The 17,790-nt window shown below is 36.0% G+C and overlaps 2 protein-coding genes across 10 annotated transcripts in view; one reads left to right on the top strand and one right to left on the bottom strand.

Annotated features, from left to right (window-relative positions):
• Positions 1 to 140: 140 nt before the first annotated feature.
• On the top strand, positions 141 to 17,482 carry TRMT13 (tRNA methyltransferase 13 homolog). Of its 7 annotated transcripts, none has more exons than XM_054474968.2 (11): positions 141 to 374; positions 3,909 to 3,955; positions 4,047 to 4,113; positions 6,633 to 6,695; positions 7,170 to 7,239; positions 7,396 to 7,502; positions 7,842 to 8,009; positions 10,121 to 10,193; positions 11,059 to 11,133; positions 14,889 to 15,321; positions 15,623 to 17,482. In XM_054474968.2, exons 1-11 carry the CDS (start codon positions 228 to 230, stop codon positions 15,816 to 15,818), a joined length of 1,446 nt encoding a protein of 481 aa, XP_054330943.1. In that variant the 5' UTR covers positions 141 to 227; the 3' UTR covers positions 15,819 to 17,482. The 7 variants fall into 7 exon arrangements, with proteins under 7 accessions (XP_054330943.1, XP_063508661.1, XP_063508677.1 ...); XM_063652591.1 differs by having other exon boundaries at positions 228 to 374; positions 7,438 to 7,502; XM_054474995.2 differs by lacking the exon at positions 141 to 374 and adding an exon at positions 463 to 561.
• LRRC39 (leucine rich repeat containing 39) overlaps positions 15,845 to 17,790 on the bottom strand; it is a 36,368-nt gene continuing 34,422 nt past the window's right edge. For all 3 annotated transcript variants that reach the window (XM_063652642.1, XM_054475057.2, XM_054475067.2), the window contains one exon: positions 15,845 to 16,092. In XM_063652642.1, the coding sequence (XP_063508712.1) occupies positions 16,037 to 16,092 (56 nt within the window). In that variant the 3' untranslated portion in view covers positions 15,845 to 16,036. The remainder of the gene's footprint in view (positions 16,093 to 17,790) is intronic.

The raw sequence follows: 17,790 nt of genomic DNA, 5'->3' as shown, positions 1-17,790 counted from the left end.
GGAGGGAGAAACGAGGGAAAGACGTAAGAGACTTGGCCCTCGCTAGCCACCATCGGATTCTTCCGGTTCTGCGGAGGATAAGGGGAAGACGGTTGTGGTAGTTCCGGGCATTAACCTGTGTGGCAGGGGCTGAGGCAGCCATGTTTGTTAAGGGAAGGAGACCCGAAGGAAGCTTCTAACTTTTCTTCTGGTTGCCGGATGCTGGACATCGAATCGAGCCCTGAATTATGGCGACCTCCGCGACGTCGCCGCACGCGCCGGGTTTTTCAGCTGAGGGTAGATGCGGTTACTACGTGGAAAAGAAGAAACGGTTCTGCAGGATGGTGGTGGCCGCAGGGAAAAGATTTTGTGGTGAACACGCTGGAGCCGCGGAGGTGTGGTATCGCCCTACTCTCTCAAGAGTCGGAAATAAGTATCCTGGTCCTGTCGGTGCTGGAACCCGGCCCCTCCCCTCTTTGACAGGTTTCTGCTTGTGTCCCCTGGATTCTCCAGCTTTCACTTTAATAAACCCAGTTTTGCCCTCCTTGCGGAGCGATTATGAGTTCTAGTGATGAGAAATTTGTAAGTAAAGCGCCAGCAGTGACCCATTTATCTTGATCTATTTATCTCTATCTTAACTCATAGTAATGATAGGTTTTAATTTTTACCCCAAGCTACCGCTCCGTCTTCCTGCTGGAAAGTGGTGGTTTAGAAAAAGTAGTGATTGAAGTCCCGAAGGTTTCACTAGTTGTGTTCTAATTGTTATTTCATGAAAGAGAAGTACTTCTCGTGAATGCGGTTGGAAGAAACTTTCTTTTAAAAATTTAGACTTGAGGCCCGGCGCGGTGGCTCACGCCTGTAATCCCAGCACTTTGGGAGGCCGAGGCGGGCGGATCACTTGAGGTCAGGAGCTCGAGACCAACCTGGCCAACATGATGAAACCCTCTCTCTACTAAAAATAAGAAAATCAGCCGGGCGTAGTGGTGCACGCCTGTAACCCCAGCTACTCGGTAGGCCGAGGCAGGAGAATCGCTTGAACCCAGGAGGTGGAGGTGGCAATAAGCCGGGATCACACCACTGCATTCCAGCCTGGGTGACAGCCAGACTGAATCTCAAAAAAGAAAAAAAAAATTTTTTCGACTTACAGTTTTTAAGAATGCAACTTTGCTGGAATGGGAAGGAAAGATTTTTAAATATATACGAATTGACCTTTTACAATTGAGAACAAAGCATACAATTTTGTTTGATAATAGTTATGCATATAAATGTACTATCAAACACTTTATATTTGTATATATGTGTATTATTTTAGGATATATATGAGATGGGAAAATAAAAACCAGAGGAGCAAAATGCTGATAGGAAGAGAGCATGTCTTTATAGTTCCACAGAACTATAAAGAATAAACCAAAGCAATCAGCATCTGATTTCATGCTTCTGAATGTTCAGTATTATTTGCGTTATTTTATTTCTTAAGGAATTTATTCTTCTAGACAATATCCAGTGCAGATCAGTCCCCTGACACCCTTCATCTGCCACTCTCCATCGTAGTTGTAGTCTACTTCCTATTTTGTTTTGACTGGCATTTACCAAAAGTGAAGCATACTGAAACAAGGACATTCTTGTTTTGGAATATGGGAGACGTGACTTGTTGTGGGAACTCTGAATTATGCCCATAGTGTATTGACTGGTTTTGAGGGGACTGGCAAATATCCCTTGTTGAAGAATGAGAGTTACGATAGGAGAAGGATTTAGACTCCACCTTATCCAGATATATGGAAGGTGAATACAAATAGTGATGATAGTAGAATATGAATAAATCCTTACAAGCTGATTAGTATTCCTAGAGAGGAACGACATGTTGTCATTAGACCCTTGAAGAGAGACCGCAAAACATCAAGTGGAAACGCTTTTCAGGACTGCTATCTCATTTTAAATTGTGGCTATCCTCCTGAATCTGTAATTAATGATGTAACTGGATATTGTGTTTCCATCTTTTTTTTTAAGTGTCATATATAGCTGTGATGACACCACTCATTTTTATCCAGTGGTTCTCGACTGGGACTGATTTTGCCTCCAGTGGACACTTGGCAAAATGAAGACATTTTGGTTGGCAAACTGAGGAGTATCACTGACATCTAATGGATGGAGACCAGAAATGCTGCTAAACCTCCTACAAATCACGGGACAGCCGCCTGCACTCACCCCCTCAAAAGAATTACCAGCCCAAAATGTCAATAGTGCCAAGATTGAGAATTCCTGTTTCTAAATTCAACTAATAAATTTTAAATGTGCTTTTTTTTCCTATGCTACAGTTAGGCTCTGGGGGTTAGAATAGTCTTTTACATGGAGGTTAGGATTTAAAGTCAGCAAAAAGGAAGAAATAATATACAGTATTTTCTTTTTCTTCTATTGAATATATAGTATTTTCCAAAAAAAAATGAAAATTTCTTAGCTTTCCCATGAAATTCAGTGTGAATAGCTTCATGGACATGCTGAGAGGCACATTCGAACAGAAATAAATTTTTAAAAGAATAATAATAGCAGACACTTAGTCACCACTTACTCTATGTACAGCACTGTACTAGGCAGTTTTTTTTTTTTTAAACTATTAGCTCAATTTGTTCAAACCTTAGAAGGTAAGACATATTTTTGTTCTCATCTTTCAGATGAGGCAGTAAGCCTACCTACCTAAGGTCATAGGGATCATAGCTGGTAGATAGAGCTGGGTATCATACCTAGGCAGTCTGGCTGGCCTGTGTTCTTAACTGTTATACAACCCCTATTTATACAGATTCATGTGGAATATTGGGTAGAATTGCCAACATTATCAGTTTTCCTTTCTTTTTTCCCAGTTCATATAGTCATGTGCCACATAATGACATTTCAGTCAACAACAGACCACATATATGATGGTGGTCCCATAAGGTTATAATACTCTATTTTTACTGTACCTTTTCTATGTTTAGATATGTTTAGATACACAAATACATTGTGTTACAATCGCCTACAGTATTTAGTATGGTAACATGCTGTACAGGTTTACATCCTAGTAGCAATAGGCTATACTATATAGGCTAGATGTACAGTAGGCTATACTATCTAGGTTTGTGTTACTATACTGTATGATGTTCTCCCAATGACAAAATCACCTAAAGATACATTTCTCAGAATGTATTCCCAGTTATTAAGTGATGTAACTTAGGAATGAGTAGGATGTAACTGATACTAAAAAGTTGCAAAGCCAGTAAAATATGGCACATCCAAATGGTTAAAATGCCATGTTCCATTGTTTCTAAGAAACTTTATTTTTACATTTTAACATTCTAAAATCAGGATACATCTTAAAATCCATATGTCAATGGGCAGCATTTTCCAAAAAATGATAAGTATATGAGGCGATACATGTTAATTAGCTTGATTTAGCCATTCCACAATGTATACATATTTGAAAACATTATGTTGTATTAAAACCATACATAAATAATAGTGTATATTATTTTTATTGCTATAAAAATCACAATTACTTTTGCACCAACCTAATATGTGATAAATATATACAACTATTTGTCAATTAACATGAAATAGGTAGCATTTTTTTCTTTCTTGGTTGTGCATAAAATAGTCATACATATAATAGTTGATACTATCTTAGATTTCAGACACCATATGTAGGCCTTCTCTATACCCTGTTTGGAGCTATAGACCCTTGTTTGTCCAAAGCAGTATTTGTTCATATACATTTAAGCCAGCTACACTGGAGAGTTTTTGTTAAACCCTTGGGACCTGATTTTGCCAACTTTTCATTATGTCCCTGTAAGGTTTCCTTACCTTGTTTTGAGATTACAGAGACACTGCAGTTATATCTGGTATCTGTAAGCAATAAACTTGATATTTTATTTAAATAAATGTATCTCTTAATTTATTAGGAAGAAGATGCTCGGAAAAGAATCCTGTGTCCTTTAGATCCAAAACAGTAAGTGTGGATCAGATATGGGTATTTTTTTTGTGCTGGAAACAGTAATTGGCACAAATCTCATTTGAAATAATTTTCTCTTTAAATTTAGCACAGTATATGAAGATCAACTAGCAAAGCATTTGAAAAAATGTAACTCAAGAGAGAAACCAAAACCTGTGAGTGTTTGATCAGTAAAATTGAATGGTGAAATGTGGTATGTAATGCCTTGGTAGATGCTGCACATGGAATGTACTTGTTTCATAGCTGAGGAACCCAAGCTCAGGAATTATAATTTTTTTTTTTAAAGAGATAGGGTCTCACTCTGTCACTCAGGCTGGAGTGCAGTGGTGTGATCATAGCTCACTGCAGCCTTGAACTCCTGGACTCAAGCAATCCTCTCACCTCCACCTCATGACTAGCTGGGACTATAGGCAGACGACACCACACCTGGCTTATTTTTTTATTTTTTGTAGAGATGGGGTTCTCGCTGTTTTGCCCAGGCTGGTCTCGAACTGCTGGTGTCAAGCAATACTCCTGCCTCAGCCTCCCAAAGTGCTAGGATTATAGGCGTGAGCCACCAAATCCAGCCAGGAAATACAAATATTTTTAAATTGGGTAGTAGGCAAACCTGCCTGACTTTTGTTCCATAAGTAGACATTTATTATGCTGTACAATAAGGGCTGCCATGCGATCCAGCAGGTGACACCATTTCTGTCTTCCAAGGGTGCTTGGTATACAAGCTCCCTTGAAAAGGTAGTCTGGGAAAAAAGATAATCAGTGCCTCTACTTCTAAGACTCATAGAAAATCGAGACTTATGGGAGGATGTCTTGCAATAGCACCATTCAGTTACTTTTGACAACAAAATACTCCCATTCATTTTCAAATGCCTCCCAATTGAGAACCACCAGGCCAGATGGCATAAGTTTAGAAAGTATTTTTACATTAAGACGGTGTAGAAGAAAAATGGTGACCCTCACCACCACCACCTACTTAGGACGTAGCCCTTTTAATAGAAAGAGAGAACATTGGCTTTGTTTGCAAATATCTTCCTTACCTAAGTTCCAGGTTTCAGTTAAAGCAAGCAAGTGCAATATGTGTTCAGAGAAAAGTTTGAGAGAATAGATAAATTTATTAAAAATGGAAACCCTTGGGTGAGTTTCACTGCATACCAACACACAGTGGCAAGGAAATGGAGAAAAGCAGTGGAATGATGAGACGAAGAAAGAAATGCAAAGCAGTATTTATCTGATTCACTATGTAGAGTAGGACACTTGGAACCCAGGTAAAGGCATATCATTATTCTGCTTTACGTTGGGAAACTGGTGAACAATTTTTTAAAATATTGTATACTAAATAAAAGTTAGTTGGTTATAAATTTCTCCAATATAAATAGTTTTCACATTTAAAAATCTAATCTACAACATAAGTTACCTGGAGCACTCTTGGCAACCATTTTGAACTAAGAGTACACCAAATTCTAATACTTGACAGCTAGTTTTCTATTAATAGTTTTTTTCAGTTATCCAGTAAAACATTGTAATTCCTGCAGTCTTCACTCATTCCACTCAATCACCAGTTTCCATTGCAAGCAACACACATTCTGTCCATATAGGTAAAGCTAGCAACACAAAATCAGGATGTTACCTTTCTGCCTCCGTGTAACAAAAGTCCATTTACTACACATAACATAATGTCCCCAAGAGTTATTTTCACTTTTGAAACAGGATTTGTAGAAACAGTACTTTTTCATTCATCTAGATCCACACCGTTCAGTATGGCAGCCACTAGTCACATATGTCTATTTAAATTTGAATTAAAACTAAATAAAATTACAAATCTAGTTTCTTAGTCACACTAGTCATATTTCAGTGGTTACCATATTGACCAGAGCAGATGTAGAACATTTCCATCATTGTAGAAAGTTCTGTTGGACAATGGTAATACAGATCCTTACCTAGAATCTGTATTTCTGAAGCCAGACTAGAAAGATTTCATTATGTGTGTTTGTTTGTTTATTTTAGAGACAGGGTCTCCCTATATTGCCCAGGCTGGTCTCAAATTCCTGGGTTCAAGGGATCCTTCTGCCTTGGCCTCCCAAAGTGCTAGGATTACAGGCCTGAGCCACTATGCCTGGCCTTATTACATTAATTTAAATAACTAGTGTGACAGGACATTTACATTTTCAAGTTTTAATTAATATTTTAAAATAGAAGAAATCAGACTTATTGTTATAATATCTATGTCTTATCTGTTTTTGGTCATGCTGCATGTCTGATAAGCAGCATTGTGTAGTTAGTACTTTGCTGTTTTTACTTTAGCACTATAAGACAAAATTATTACAGTTCTCAGTGTATGCTGTCAGTAGTCTAGGCTGTAGAACTTTTAATAAGTTTTACAAATGAATTTCTTTAAACTGTAAGTGCTTATTCAGATAATCACCTCACTAGAATATAAGATCCACGAACACATATTTTTGTCACTTTTGTTATCTGCTGTGGTGGAGTACCCAATACCTAAAGCAAACTAGGGCCTAGAGTAAGTATTCAATAGTGATTTCATGAAGAAATGAATGGAGGAAGGGAGGATGGCAGGTACAGAGCAGGGGATAAAGGGAAGAATCAGTATTTTAGTTTAATTTTTGTGAGCTTTACATTATTAACAGTTGTTTTATGGTTTTGTTTTGTTTTTGTTAAGGATTTCTATATTCAAGATATTAATGCAGGCTTAAGGGATGAAACAGAAATACCTGAACAATTAGTAAGTACATTGACTTAATATTTAATTTTAAAAGGTATTTATAAGCTCTCTTCATGATGCGAATAAGCCATGTTCTAATTTTTGTCTCAAGTAAATCTGTTTTTAATTTAGAATGCATTTTCCTGTAGACTTAATATTGTTAGTGATGGTTAGTTCCTAGACCCAGACTAGCTCATGCCCCATAACAAAAGAAGCTACAATATGGCCCTGAATCCCCTTTGATTCTTGAACCCTTCTGAGCCTAGACTTGTTCTTGACCTTGAGGAAGTTAGGAAAATTAAAGTAGCACAGCAAAGACGGAGTAGAAGTTTAGCAGTTGGACAATTCTGATGGCAGCTTAGGGAAAAGGCTTGATAGAGAGAAAGCCTAAGCTGTCATGGGATTTGCCCAATTGGTAAACCTCTACTCAGTCTCTGTTAATGCTACTTTAAAGCAATTTTTGGCTACATTATTTAGTTTTATTTTTGTATATAGGTTCCAATTTCTTCTCTGTCTGAAGAGCAGTTGGAAAAGTTAATTAAGAAATTGAGAAAAGCAAGTGAAGGTAAGACTGCCTAAAGTTGCAAGTTCAATTATTTTAGAGTAATTAGGTGGTATATGAGTTGATACCATTCTGGTTTAAAATATGTTACTACTATTGTTCAGAATCCTACAATTACATGTTTGGCTGCTTAAGCTGTTGTGCTTATATTTGGCACAGGTTTGAATTCTACACTTAAAGATCATATTATGTCCCATCCAGCATTACACGATGCACTTAATGACCCTAAAAATGGTGATTCTGCAACCAAGCACCTGAAACAGCAGGTATGTTTAGGCTGTAGTAACTACTAAACATGGCTTTTGTTCATTTGTTATAACTGTTTTACATGTAATTATTAATAAGATTTTATTTTGTTTACCTTTTCAGGGTGCCAAATATTTTCATTTCAAAAAATATATAGAAACATATATAAAAAATTGAGGGCATGGATATGATTCTGAGTACCGTATATTAAATATTTAAAAGCAAGAGAGAAAAATTTTAAGTCAAATACAAATTATCCATGTAAACATACTGCCTTATGTAGAAATTACCTTGCTGTTTTCCCATTTGAACCAAATGTGTTTACTCTAGTTTATAAAATAATCTTGTGAAGTTTGCAGGCTTCTATTTTAGGTAACATTGAAAATTTAAAGTTACTTGGTCCAAGAAGATGCTTTGTTGAGTTTGGAGCGGGAAAGGGAAAATTATCTCATTGGGTTGATACTGCCTTAAAAGATGCTGAAAAAGTTCACTTCATCCTAGTGGAAAAGGTGACCACAAGATTCAAGGTAAGTGAAACCATTGCTCTATATTAGTAACCAAACTTGTTTTCATTTTTTGTATTCAGGAAAAAAGTGATAGAAACGTTTCTTAAAAGAAAGGAAAGGAATTTTATCTGTTTGTTGTAGCTTTTTATTAGTTGTAATTGTATTGATAACTCAAACTGAAGGTGAATTTTTTAATCTAAGTTTTGATAGTCCGTTGATCTGAATTCTTAGAATTATTTGCAGAGACAGAAAAATATATAGAAAGAACCAAGCTCAAGCTAGGAGTTAAAAGTCTTGGGTTCTATTCCTGTCTTTGCCACTTGCCCTTCATTCATTAAACAATTTTTGAGCATACTGCCAGGCCCCACCCAGGCTGAAGTACAGTGGCAGGATCCTGGCTCACTGCAGCCTTGACCTCCTGGGCTCATATAATCCTTCCATTTCAGCCTTATGAGTAGCTGGGACTACAGTCCCACGCCACCATGCCCAGGTAATTTTAAAAAATTTCTTGTGGAGACAGGGTCTCACTTTGTTGCCCAGGCTGGTCTCAAACTCCTGGGCTTAAGCCATCCTCCAACCTTACCCTTCCAAAGTGCTGGAATTACAAACGTGAGCCACTGTGCCCAGCCACTTTATTACTAATATTTAGAAAAGAGACCCAGGCAAATACATAAATGATTGTAGTAAAGTGTTAAAATATGAGAAAGGTCTGCACAGAGTACAGCATGGTTTCAAAGAAGGGAGTGACAAGTTTTATTGCAGGGAAGAGATGGAGAATGACTATGTAGAAAAGGTGATGCTTGAACTAAATCTTGACAGGTGAATTGGTGTTTGTTAGAGAGTTTGCGAAGCATTCTAGGAAGCAAGAACAGTGTAACCAAATACCTGAAATAACAGGAAAACATGGAAACATTCCTGTATAATGGGAGTACATGGTGCAAAGTAGAGTTCAGCAATGATGGGACTGGAGAGGATGGCTAGTCTATAGAAGGTCTCATATTTTATGCTAAGGAAGGAGCTTGACTATGCTGCTGTCTGGTGGGGATACAATAGAAAAAAGATTTAGTTCTTGGCTTTGAAGAAGCTTATGTCTAGTGGAGTAGACATATAAATATTTGTGTTCAGTATGCTAAGTGTGTTTTGATAGTGGTAAGTACCCAATCCTATGGGAGCATGAAGATAGAGCACCAACCTCAGTCTAGTGTGGGTCATAGGAGTTTTTGTAGAAGTGACAGTTGAGATGAGATTGAAATAATATGTAAGAGTTGGTAAAGTAGAAGGAAATTTTTCAAAGTTTATCCTGGCAGCACCATTAAAACTATATTAGAAGAGTCTGATACTTAAAGTAGAGAGATTAACAATAAAGATAATTTTTGTCCAACAATCCAAGTAAGAAAGAGGCCAGAGCTAAAGCTATTGCATTGGAATGCAGAGGAGGGCAAGAGTATGAGAAACAGTAAGATGTTGGAAGCCACAAGAGTTGGTGATTTATTAGTAATTGAATATGAGAGATGAGTAATTTTGGGTAGGATTTTTACGGCTTAGGTGACTAAGTGGTGTCCTTTCCTGAGATAAGGAATAAAGGAGGCACAAGAGGAGGGATGGTTTTGGAGACAGAAATAATGAGTTCAGTTCTGAATGTGCCCAGTTTGCTGGTGAAGTAGAGCTTTATAGTTCACAATTGAGTATCTGATGCCCATTGGAGAGGCCTGAGCCACAAATGTAGATCAGCAGGTCGTGGGCACATAGGTATAGATTAGAATGGTTGTGATCTTCCAGGAGAGCAAGAAGAGGAGCGAACCAAAAATAGTATACCAGGAGTGACAAAGATAAAGGAGCTAGTAGACAATCTTAGATAAATCACTTAAGATCTGCGAACTTCAGTTCCTTTGTCGGTGAACTGGGAATTTTTAGGGTTAAAGGAAATAATGTCTATGTAATAATTGATACACATTTTCAAATCTTTTTTTAAAAGTGTGATATTTTGAAGTTCTCATCAAAGAATGTACAATCTTAATTTTTAAATATATTCTGTTGCTCTGAATTTTGAAAACCAATAAAAATCTTTTTATTTTCATAAAGCTTTTTTAAACGTAAGAAGTGATTATTACAATAATGTTCTGTTTGTGCAGGTGGATGGAAAACACAGAAAGAAAAATTCAGTGTTTGAAAGACTTCAAATTGATATTCAACACTTGTGTTTGAGTAAGTTGTGTAACTTTCCATTGGTCTACAAATAAATCATAACTGTTTTAAACTCTGAGGTTGCTTAGAAATCCAATCATGCAGAACGGTGCTTCAGGGAAAACAGTCAAATCAATCCATTGTTAATATAGAATGTTTTATATAATGTTTAAATAGATATAAATTGAATCAAGGTTGAGAATTTTTAAAATTTTCAGTATCAAATGGAAATGAAGTGTTATATTAGGGAAGAGTTTAAAAGTTTTATAATATGTACTTATGTTGTTTCTTTGTCCTGTTTAAATTAATTTTGAGTCTGTTCAAACTATAAACTAGCCTTCTGCCTGCAGTTAACATGACTTTACCTAAACCATGAAAGAAAATGAGATATTTCTCTGCCTAGCTAATGTGTAGAAGATACTTCCTAGAATTTTAAATTGTACAAAAGAAAAGAAGTCATCACTGTGGAATTCATATTCCATACACAAAACACACACAGACACACACACACACACAAACTCCTCAATCAACCTCTGTAGTGCCCTTTTTATACCTTTTCTATTTTTCAGATTATCCAAAGAAAATAATGCAAACGTATCTTTGCAACCTCTTCCATTCACTAATTTTAATCTAGCCATGAAAAGCAACCCAGCATTTGTATAGAAATCAGTGTATTTAAAATTATTTAGCTGAATATATTAACTTTCTGATGTTATGAACCCTAAACAAATTCTTATGTTATATGTTGGGTTCCATAAAGTGATAATTTTTTGTTTGAGTCTCTTTCAGGCTAAAATTCAGAGACTCTAATTAGTTATTTCTTTTGGAAGGCCACATTAATATGTACTTTATTTCACTAGACAGTTAATTGTCATTTCCATTTCAGACAAGATTCCTGTGCTAAGAGAAGGAAAACTACCTGTAGTAGGAATTGGAAAGCATCTGTGTGGTATGGCAACAGGTATGTAAACATACTGATAATGTTTACATTAATGCATTAAGGTTTGGCCTAACCTGGCCCCAACCATTTCAGTGGTCTCTTTTGAATAGCTATCTTATGTTTACAACTCAATAATCTTTATAGAGCACTGGCCCTGTGCTTTATTAGATGCATAGCTTTCCTATTTATCTGCTCATTTTGGCCATTTTGCAGGATGAATTAAGAGTTTTGTATGTAAATACTGCATCACATTAGACCTTAAAGTTCTTTGGGTTAAATTTCAACCAGAAAAGGAAAATAAGACCATTTATGGAAACTGTATGATTCCACCCAGAAGCTACTGATTTTTTTAGAGTAGTTGCTTAGGAAGAACTCAGAAACTTCTTCTACTAAAAGACTATTGTGTTTCAGGATTCTGGGGAAAAAGAAAAAAAAAATGTTAGACCAAAAAAAAAAATCTAAGATGTCTTGTCTTAGCACTTTGATCCATCAGGTCTAGCATGGTAAAGTGGAAACAGCATGTGCTTTAGAATCAGATAGTCTAGCCTTCAGCTCTGTTGTGTAACCTTGTCAAATTACTTAACCTTTCTGAGCTTTGGTTACCTCATCTATAAAGCAAAGATACTAATGTATTAATAATTTACCAGGTTGCATGTAAAATGTCTGGCACATAATAGTGCTCAATAAATGTTAATTATTGTTACATCATCTTCCTAACTTTTGCTAGTTTCATCATCTACCCATATGGATTACTTGGAGCATCCATAGATATTATTCATATTGGCTGGAAATGGCATTGAGTACTATATATTTGTGTTGGCCTTCATAGTTTTTAAGACTATAGTTATGTACAACATAACGATGATTTGGTCAACAATGGACTCATATATGATAGTGGTCCTATAAAATTATACCATATTTTTACTGTACCTTTTCTGTATTTAGATACACAAATACCATTATGTTACAGTTGCCTACAGTGTTCAGTAACATGCTGTACAGGTTTGTAGCTTAGGAGCAATAGGCTGTGCCATACACCCTAGGTGTGTAGTAGGTTACACTACACCATCTAGGTTTGTGTAGTACACTCTGATGTTCCCACAATGATGAAATCGCCTAATGCATTTCTCAAAACATACACCAATAGTTAAGCAATGCATGACTGTACTTTTGCATACCTTATCTCATTTAAGCCTCATAAAAGTCTTCTAAAGTAAACCAGTTCCATCCTGGGGGTAGGAGGGAGTACACTTTTTTGACCTACAGTGGCCATTTCTCATGTTCCACATAATTTTTTCCCCTTGATTCACTGTATCTGAATCCTCCTTTTGTCTCTGCTGCAGTTGCTTACCCTTCTTGAAATTCCATTTTCTTCTCTTTTGCGATACTCTTATTTCCTGGTTCTTCCCCTATATCTATGCCATTCTTTCTGTTTATTTCACAGTCTCCTTCCACGTCTGTCCTTTAAATATTAATATTCAGGCCAGGCACAGTGGCTTATGCCTGGAAACCCAACACTGGAGGCTGAGGTGAGATGACTGCTTGAGGCTAGGGGTTCAAGATTAGCTTGGGCACATAGGAAGACCCCATCTCTACAGAAATTTGTTGGGCACGATAGCTTGTGCATGTAGTCCCAGCTATTCAGGAGGCTGAGGTGGGAGGACCACTTGAGCCTAGGAGTCTGAGTCTGCAGTGAACTGGGATAGCGCCACTGCATTGCAGCCTGGGTGACATAGCAAGACCCTATCTCAATCGGTCAATCAATCTCAGACCCATCTGCTACACAACTAATGTGTCTTTCCCTTTAAACTCTTTGGTACTTCCTGATATAGTCCAAACTCTTTGACATAATGTTTTAGTCTCAATCTGGCTTCAGCCTTCCTCTCTTTGCATTCCCTGTCTCCTACTTTGCTGTTCAGCAACATCAACCCTGTGTGCTTTTCCATATACTGTACTATTTCTACTATATCTGGAATTTCACCCCCATTCACCCACTCGCCCAGACAAAACAAACTGGTCGATTTTTACTCATCCTTCACCTCAGTTGTCACCACTCTCAGGGAGCTCCCTTAAATAAGATATGCCTCCTTGGTGTTATCATAATACCCTCTGCATATTTTTACCTTGTGGTATTTTAATTATCTGTTTATATATCTAATTCTTCCACCATGCTCTGAATTTTTTTGAGTATATGGTATATTACTAGTACAATGCTTGCTATATAACAGGAACACAGTGAATATTTGAATGAATGAATAATCTTGGGTACCAATTTGCTGTGTTTTCTTGTCCCTTTCTGCATATGTGGCTTTGTCCTTTAAGTTCTCTATACAAGATGAATTGAGATAGATTGCTAAAGCTCCTTCTAATTCTGAAATAACTTAATTCTTTTTTTTTTTCTTCGAGACGGAGTCTCGCTCTGTCACCCAGACTGGAGTGCAGTGGCACAATCTCGGCTCACTGCAACCTCTGCCTCCCGGGTTCAAGCGATTCTCCTGCCTCAGCCTCCCGAATTGCTGGGACTACAGGCTTGTACCACCACGCCCGGCTAATTTTTATATTTTTAGTAGAGACGGGATTTCACTGTGTTAGCCAGGAAGGTCTCCATCTCCTGACCTCGTGATCTGCCCACCTCAGCCCGCATGAGCTACTGCGCCTGGCCTGAAATAACTTAATTCTTTTAATAATATATCTGGTTATTCACATTTCTGAAAATCACTTACTTAAGTCAAATATGAATAAAACAATGACTAAATGTATTTTGTCAGAAAATAATAGTTTATGAATAATAGATTAGCTATCACTTTCTACAAATAATGGGTTTCTAATGTTGACTTAAATTCATATATTGAATTAAATTTACTAGTGAAATATCAGATCATTTAATAGTTATTTGTGATATCTTAGGGTAATAAAATTTTAAAATATGTATATGTTTTTGATTGAACAGACACAACATGACAATCTAATGATTAAGAAGATATGGGTCCTACATTTTGGGTCTTTCCAATATTGTCAACAGTGTAGGAGTTTTCGATGGGAAATAGCCATAGTCATCAAAAATTCATCTATTTAGTTTTAAAATATACTAAAATGTTTTCATTGTAATGTGGAGTACATCTGCCTCTTAAGTTTGTGTATATTAATAATTGCACCCTCAATGCTTTGCACATGAAAGGCATTCAGTAAATGTTTGCTAAATAAATGAATAAATACAGTAAGGCTACTCAGTGAGGCCTACTTTCCAGATTCTGTTCTGACCCCCTCTTTTCAACTCTTCAGTTCATCACTATTTGCTATGAGCCTCTTCAAGACAAGCATCTTGACCTAGCATCAGCCTAAACAGATTTGTCTGCCCTTCCTCCCTCCCTTCCTTCCTTCCTTCCTTCATTTTTCCTTTCTTAAACTAGAATGTAAGTGTAGGTGAATAAAGTTTTCCTATACAAGTCATTTCCTCAGCTAAGGTAGGAAAAGTGAGAGACAATTCAGGTAGCTGGGTAAAAGTTCTTCAAATTGTAGATCTTAAGCTTCAGATAGCTTTATTGGGAAGTAGACTTTATGCAGAATAAATCATTAAAGAAATTGAGAAGATAGTAAGAAGAGCAAATTTGAATGAAGTTGATAATTCATGATAGAATTATTACAAATATAAAGCTGAGTAGGTTTTTGCTGTTTTTATTGTTGGGTTTTTAAAAACAGTACTGCTTAATAAATGTAAAAAATATTTATTTTTAAAGATGATGTGGTTTGGGGGGGCCACATAATTGTGTTTGCAGATCTTGCATTACGATGTTTGGTTGAAACCTATGCTGCCAGTTTTGAGGAAAGGAATGAAGAACCTTTAGCCAAACGCATAAAGAATGATAAAACAGAAAAAGAAATTTACACTTTGGCCAAGGAAGGAAATGAAAAAAATGTCCCAGAGAAGTGGAACCCTGTGGCTGGCATTGTTATTGCACTCTGTTGTCACCACAGGTGTGATTGGAGACATTATGTGGGCAAAGAATATTTCAGGGCTCTAGGCCTTGGAGCAGTGGAATTCCACTATTTCCAGCGAATGAGTAGTTGGGCAACTTGTGGGATGCGGAAGACATCTTTGGAAACCTCAAATAGTACTACAAAGAGGCAAGATAATCAGAATGATGATAGTGAAGAGCATGATGATGGAGGATACAGAATCACAGATGATGGCGCTGATAGTTTGCCTGGGTAAGAGACTACTTTTGTAACGCATGATACTAAAGGAGAAATGTTGTATTATACTGTACTTTAGATGACTATTATCAACAATTCAGGAAAATGTATTTTATAATCTAATTTTAGAATAAGATAAAATATACACATCTTTTATTGTGGTCATAAATATAATGTGTCTTGGAAGCATGGGACAAAGTACTTAGTACATTATGGGTTAGTTAACAGTCTCTCAATAAATAGAAGTGACAAAAATAATTTTTTATAAACTTTTGCAAAATTTTAACAATGTTTTGTGTGTGTTTATTCAATTTAGGCTTCTTGGTGTTGAAGAAAAGAAGAAAATAGGGCATCTTTGTAAATTGCTGATTGACCAAGGTCGAATCCAGTATTTGCAGCAGAAGGGATTCAGTCCTGCTTTGCAGTACTATACAGACCCTCTGGTGTCTTTGGAAAATGTTTTGTTAACTGCTTTACCAAATCATTCTTCATCACCAGAAGCAACTGCTTAATGGAAAAGAAATTTGAGCATCATGTCTTCCACCAAAAAAAAATTTTTAATTATATTTTTATATCAAAAAATATATACTTTAAATAGCAAATAATATGAACTTTAAAAAATGCTGTGGCCTCATTAAACTTTGGTAATAGCTTTTCTTTTTACTTCAGAAATCCAAACATTAGAGAATTCACCAAAGTAATCCTCTTTAGAAGGGCATCTTGAATTATATTATCCATCCGTATTTATGGAGATTGGTAAAGTAGTTGAACCGTTGACTTGGTGATCTGAAACATACATAACATGTCAACACATAATTAGCATATTTCTGTTTGTATTAATTTTGGAAATTTATCTTCCTTTGATTTCATTTAATATTTTTTATTTCTCAAGTTCAAGAGGTAGTGATTGATTGTAACAAGGGCCAATCTGAGAATTTGACTTATATGTGGACATTTTTCCCTACAGATCTGGAAAGCACAATTGTGATTTTCTCAAATGCAAACAATTCAGAGATGTTCACAATTAATAAACAAAATTAATTAATGAAGTCACCTTCAAATTTCCAGAGCCATACATGTATATATTGTCAGAATCTGTCCATGACAAACACAAAACTGAAGAGCTGTTTTCAAAGAAAACAGATTATTTCACTTAATTATTTTGTTGGATAATTATCTAGTTAGAACTTCCAAAAAGATACTTACAAACATAATTCACAAATTTGAAATAACTTCTGAAGTTGATTAGCTATCTCATATCTTTTATCAGGTCATTTTTTACATATATAGGCACAAACAATAAGTATGTTCTCTTCTGTTTGGGAAAATAATTTGGAATAAAGTAGAAATTAGATAATGAAACCAAAAACCTCAAATTTAGGCCTTATTTAACTCATGACTGGTTTCTATGCACAAGCAAATATTAAACCAAATATATGGTAGGACTGTTATTCTCTTCTGCATCTTATCCCTATTTTGTTTCTGCCTTTATTTGTAAAAATTGTCTTAATTGATGGTACATTTGCCAAGACAAAGGTTCAGAATTACTAATTTTAGATATTATGATATTCTGAGATAACTATTTTTATCCTGTGGTTCTATGATTACATGATTTGTAAATAAGAAGCCTAGCCTTTAGTCTCATATGTCTTGTCAGACTGCCTCGGTTCAAATTCCAACCCTACCATCTTCAGTTGTGCGACCTTGGGCATGCTACTTAATCTCTTTGTGCCTCAATTTCCTCCTCTTAAAATGGGGATGATGATGATAACAATAATACCTACCTCACAAGGTTGTTGTGAGCATCAAATGAGATAACACAAGTAAAATGCATAGAACAGTTCTAAGCACAGAGTAATTCAATAAATATTAACTAGTAATAGTAGTGGTAGTAACTCATGAATCTATTTTTAATAACATAATAGGCTTTGATTTTATTATCTCTTTCAGTTGTTAACTTTTTTTGCCTTGTTATAAGTTTTATGTCAAATGTTATTAAAATAAGGTAGTTTGTTTAAGTTAGTTACCCATGTCCCCAATCAAGGGAACCTAAATGAAGATATATCATTAAATAATTAACCTTTTTTTATTGTGTCAAGCAATACTAATTTGTGTCATAAAATTTGTTTTGCACATTCAACAATTTATGCCCAGAAATAAACAATATTCTACAACAGGCATAATCTCATTTATGTTTCATAAAATATACATATACACCCAAGAATTATACAGGAACAGTTGTGTGGCCCATTTAGCTTAATGGTATGTTTCTGATAATGGTATCAAGTACCTTAAAGGAAGATAAGTTTGCCCTTCAACATGCCAGCCTTAGGTCAGGATTATTGTTTTCCTAACTGTTAATTTGTCTTCACGTATCATGAGAAAGTGACTATGTGGGATATGCATACAGCTATTTCTTGTCCTGCAGAATTTTCAGATTCAACAAACCTCTTCTTGAACTTTAGATTCACCTACAGAATTACC

The sequence above is a fragment of the Pongo pygmaeus genome, chromosome 1 (assembly GCF_028885625.2).
Source record: "Pongo pygmaeus isolate AG05252 chromosome 1, NHGRI_mPonPyg2-v2.0_pri, whole genome shotgun sequence".
NCBI lineage: Eukaryota > Metazoa > Chordata > Mammalia > Primates > Hominidae > Pongo > Pongo pygmaeus.
Note: the sequence above shows the minus strand (reverse complement) of the source record. Positions and strands in the feature narration are given on the sequence as shown.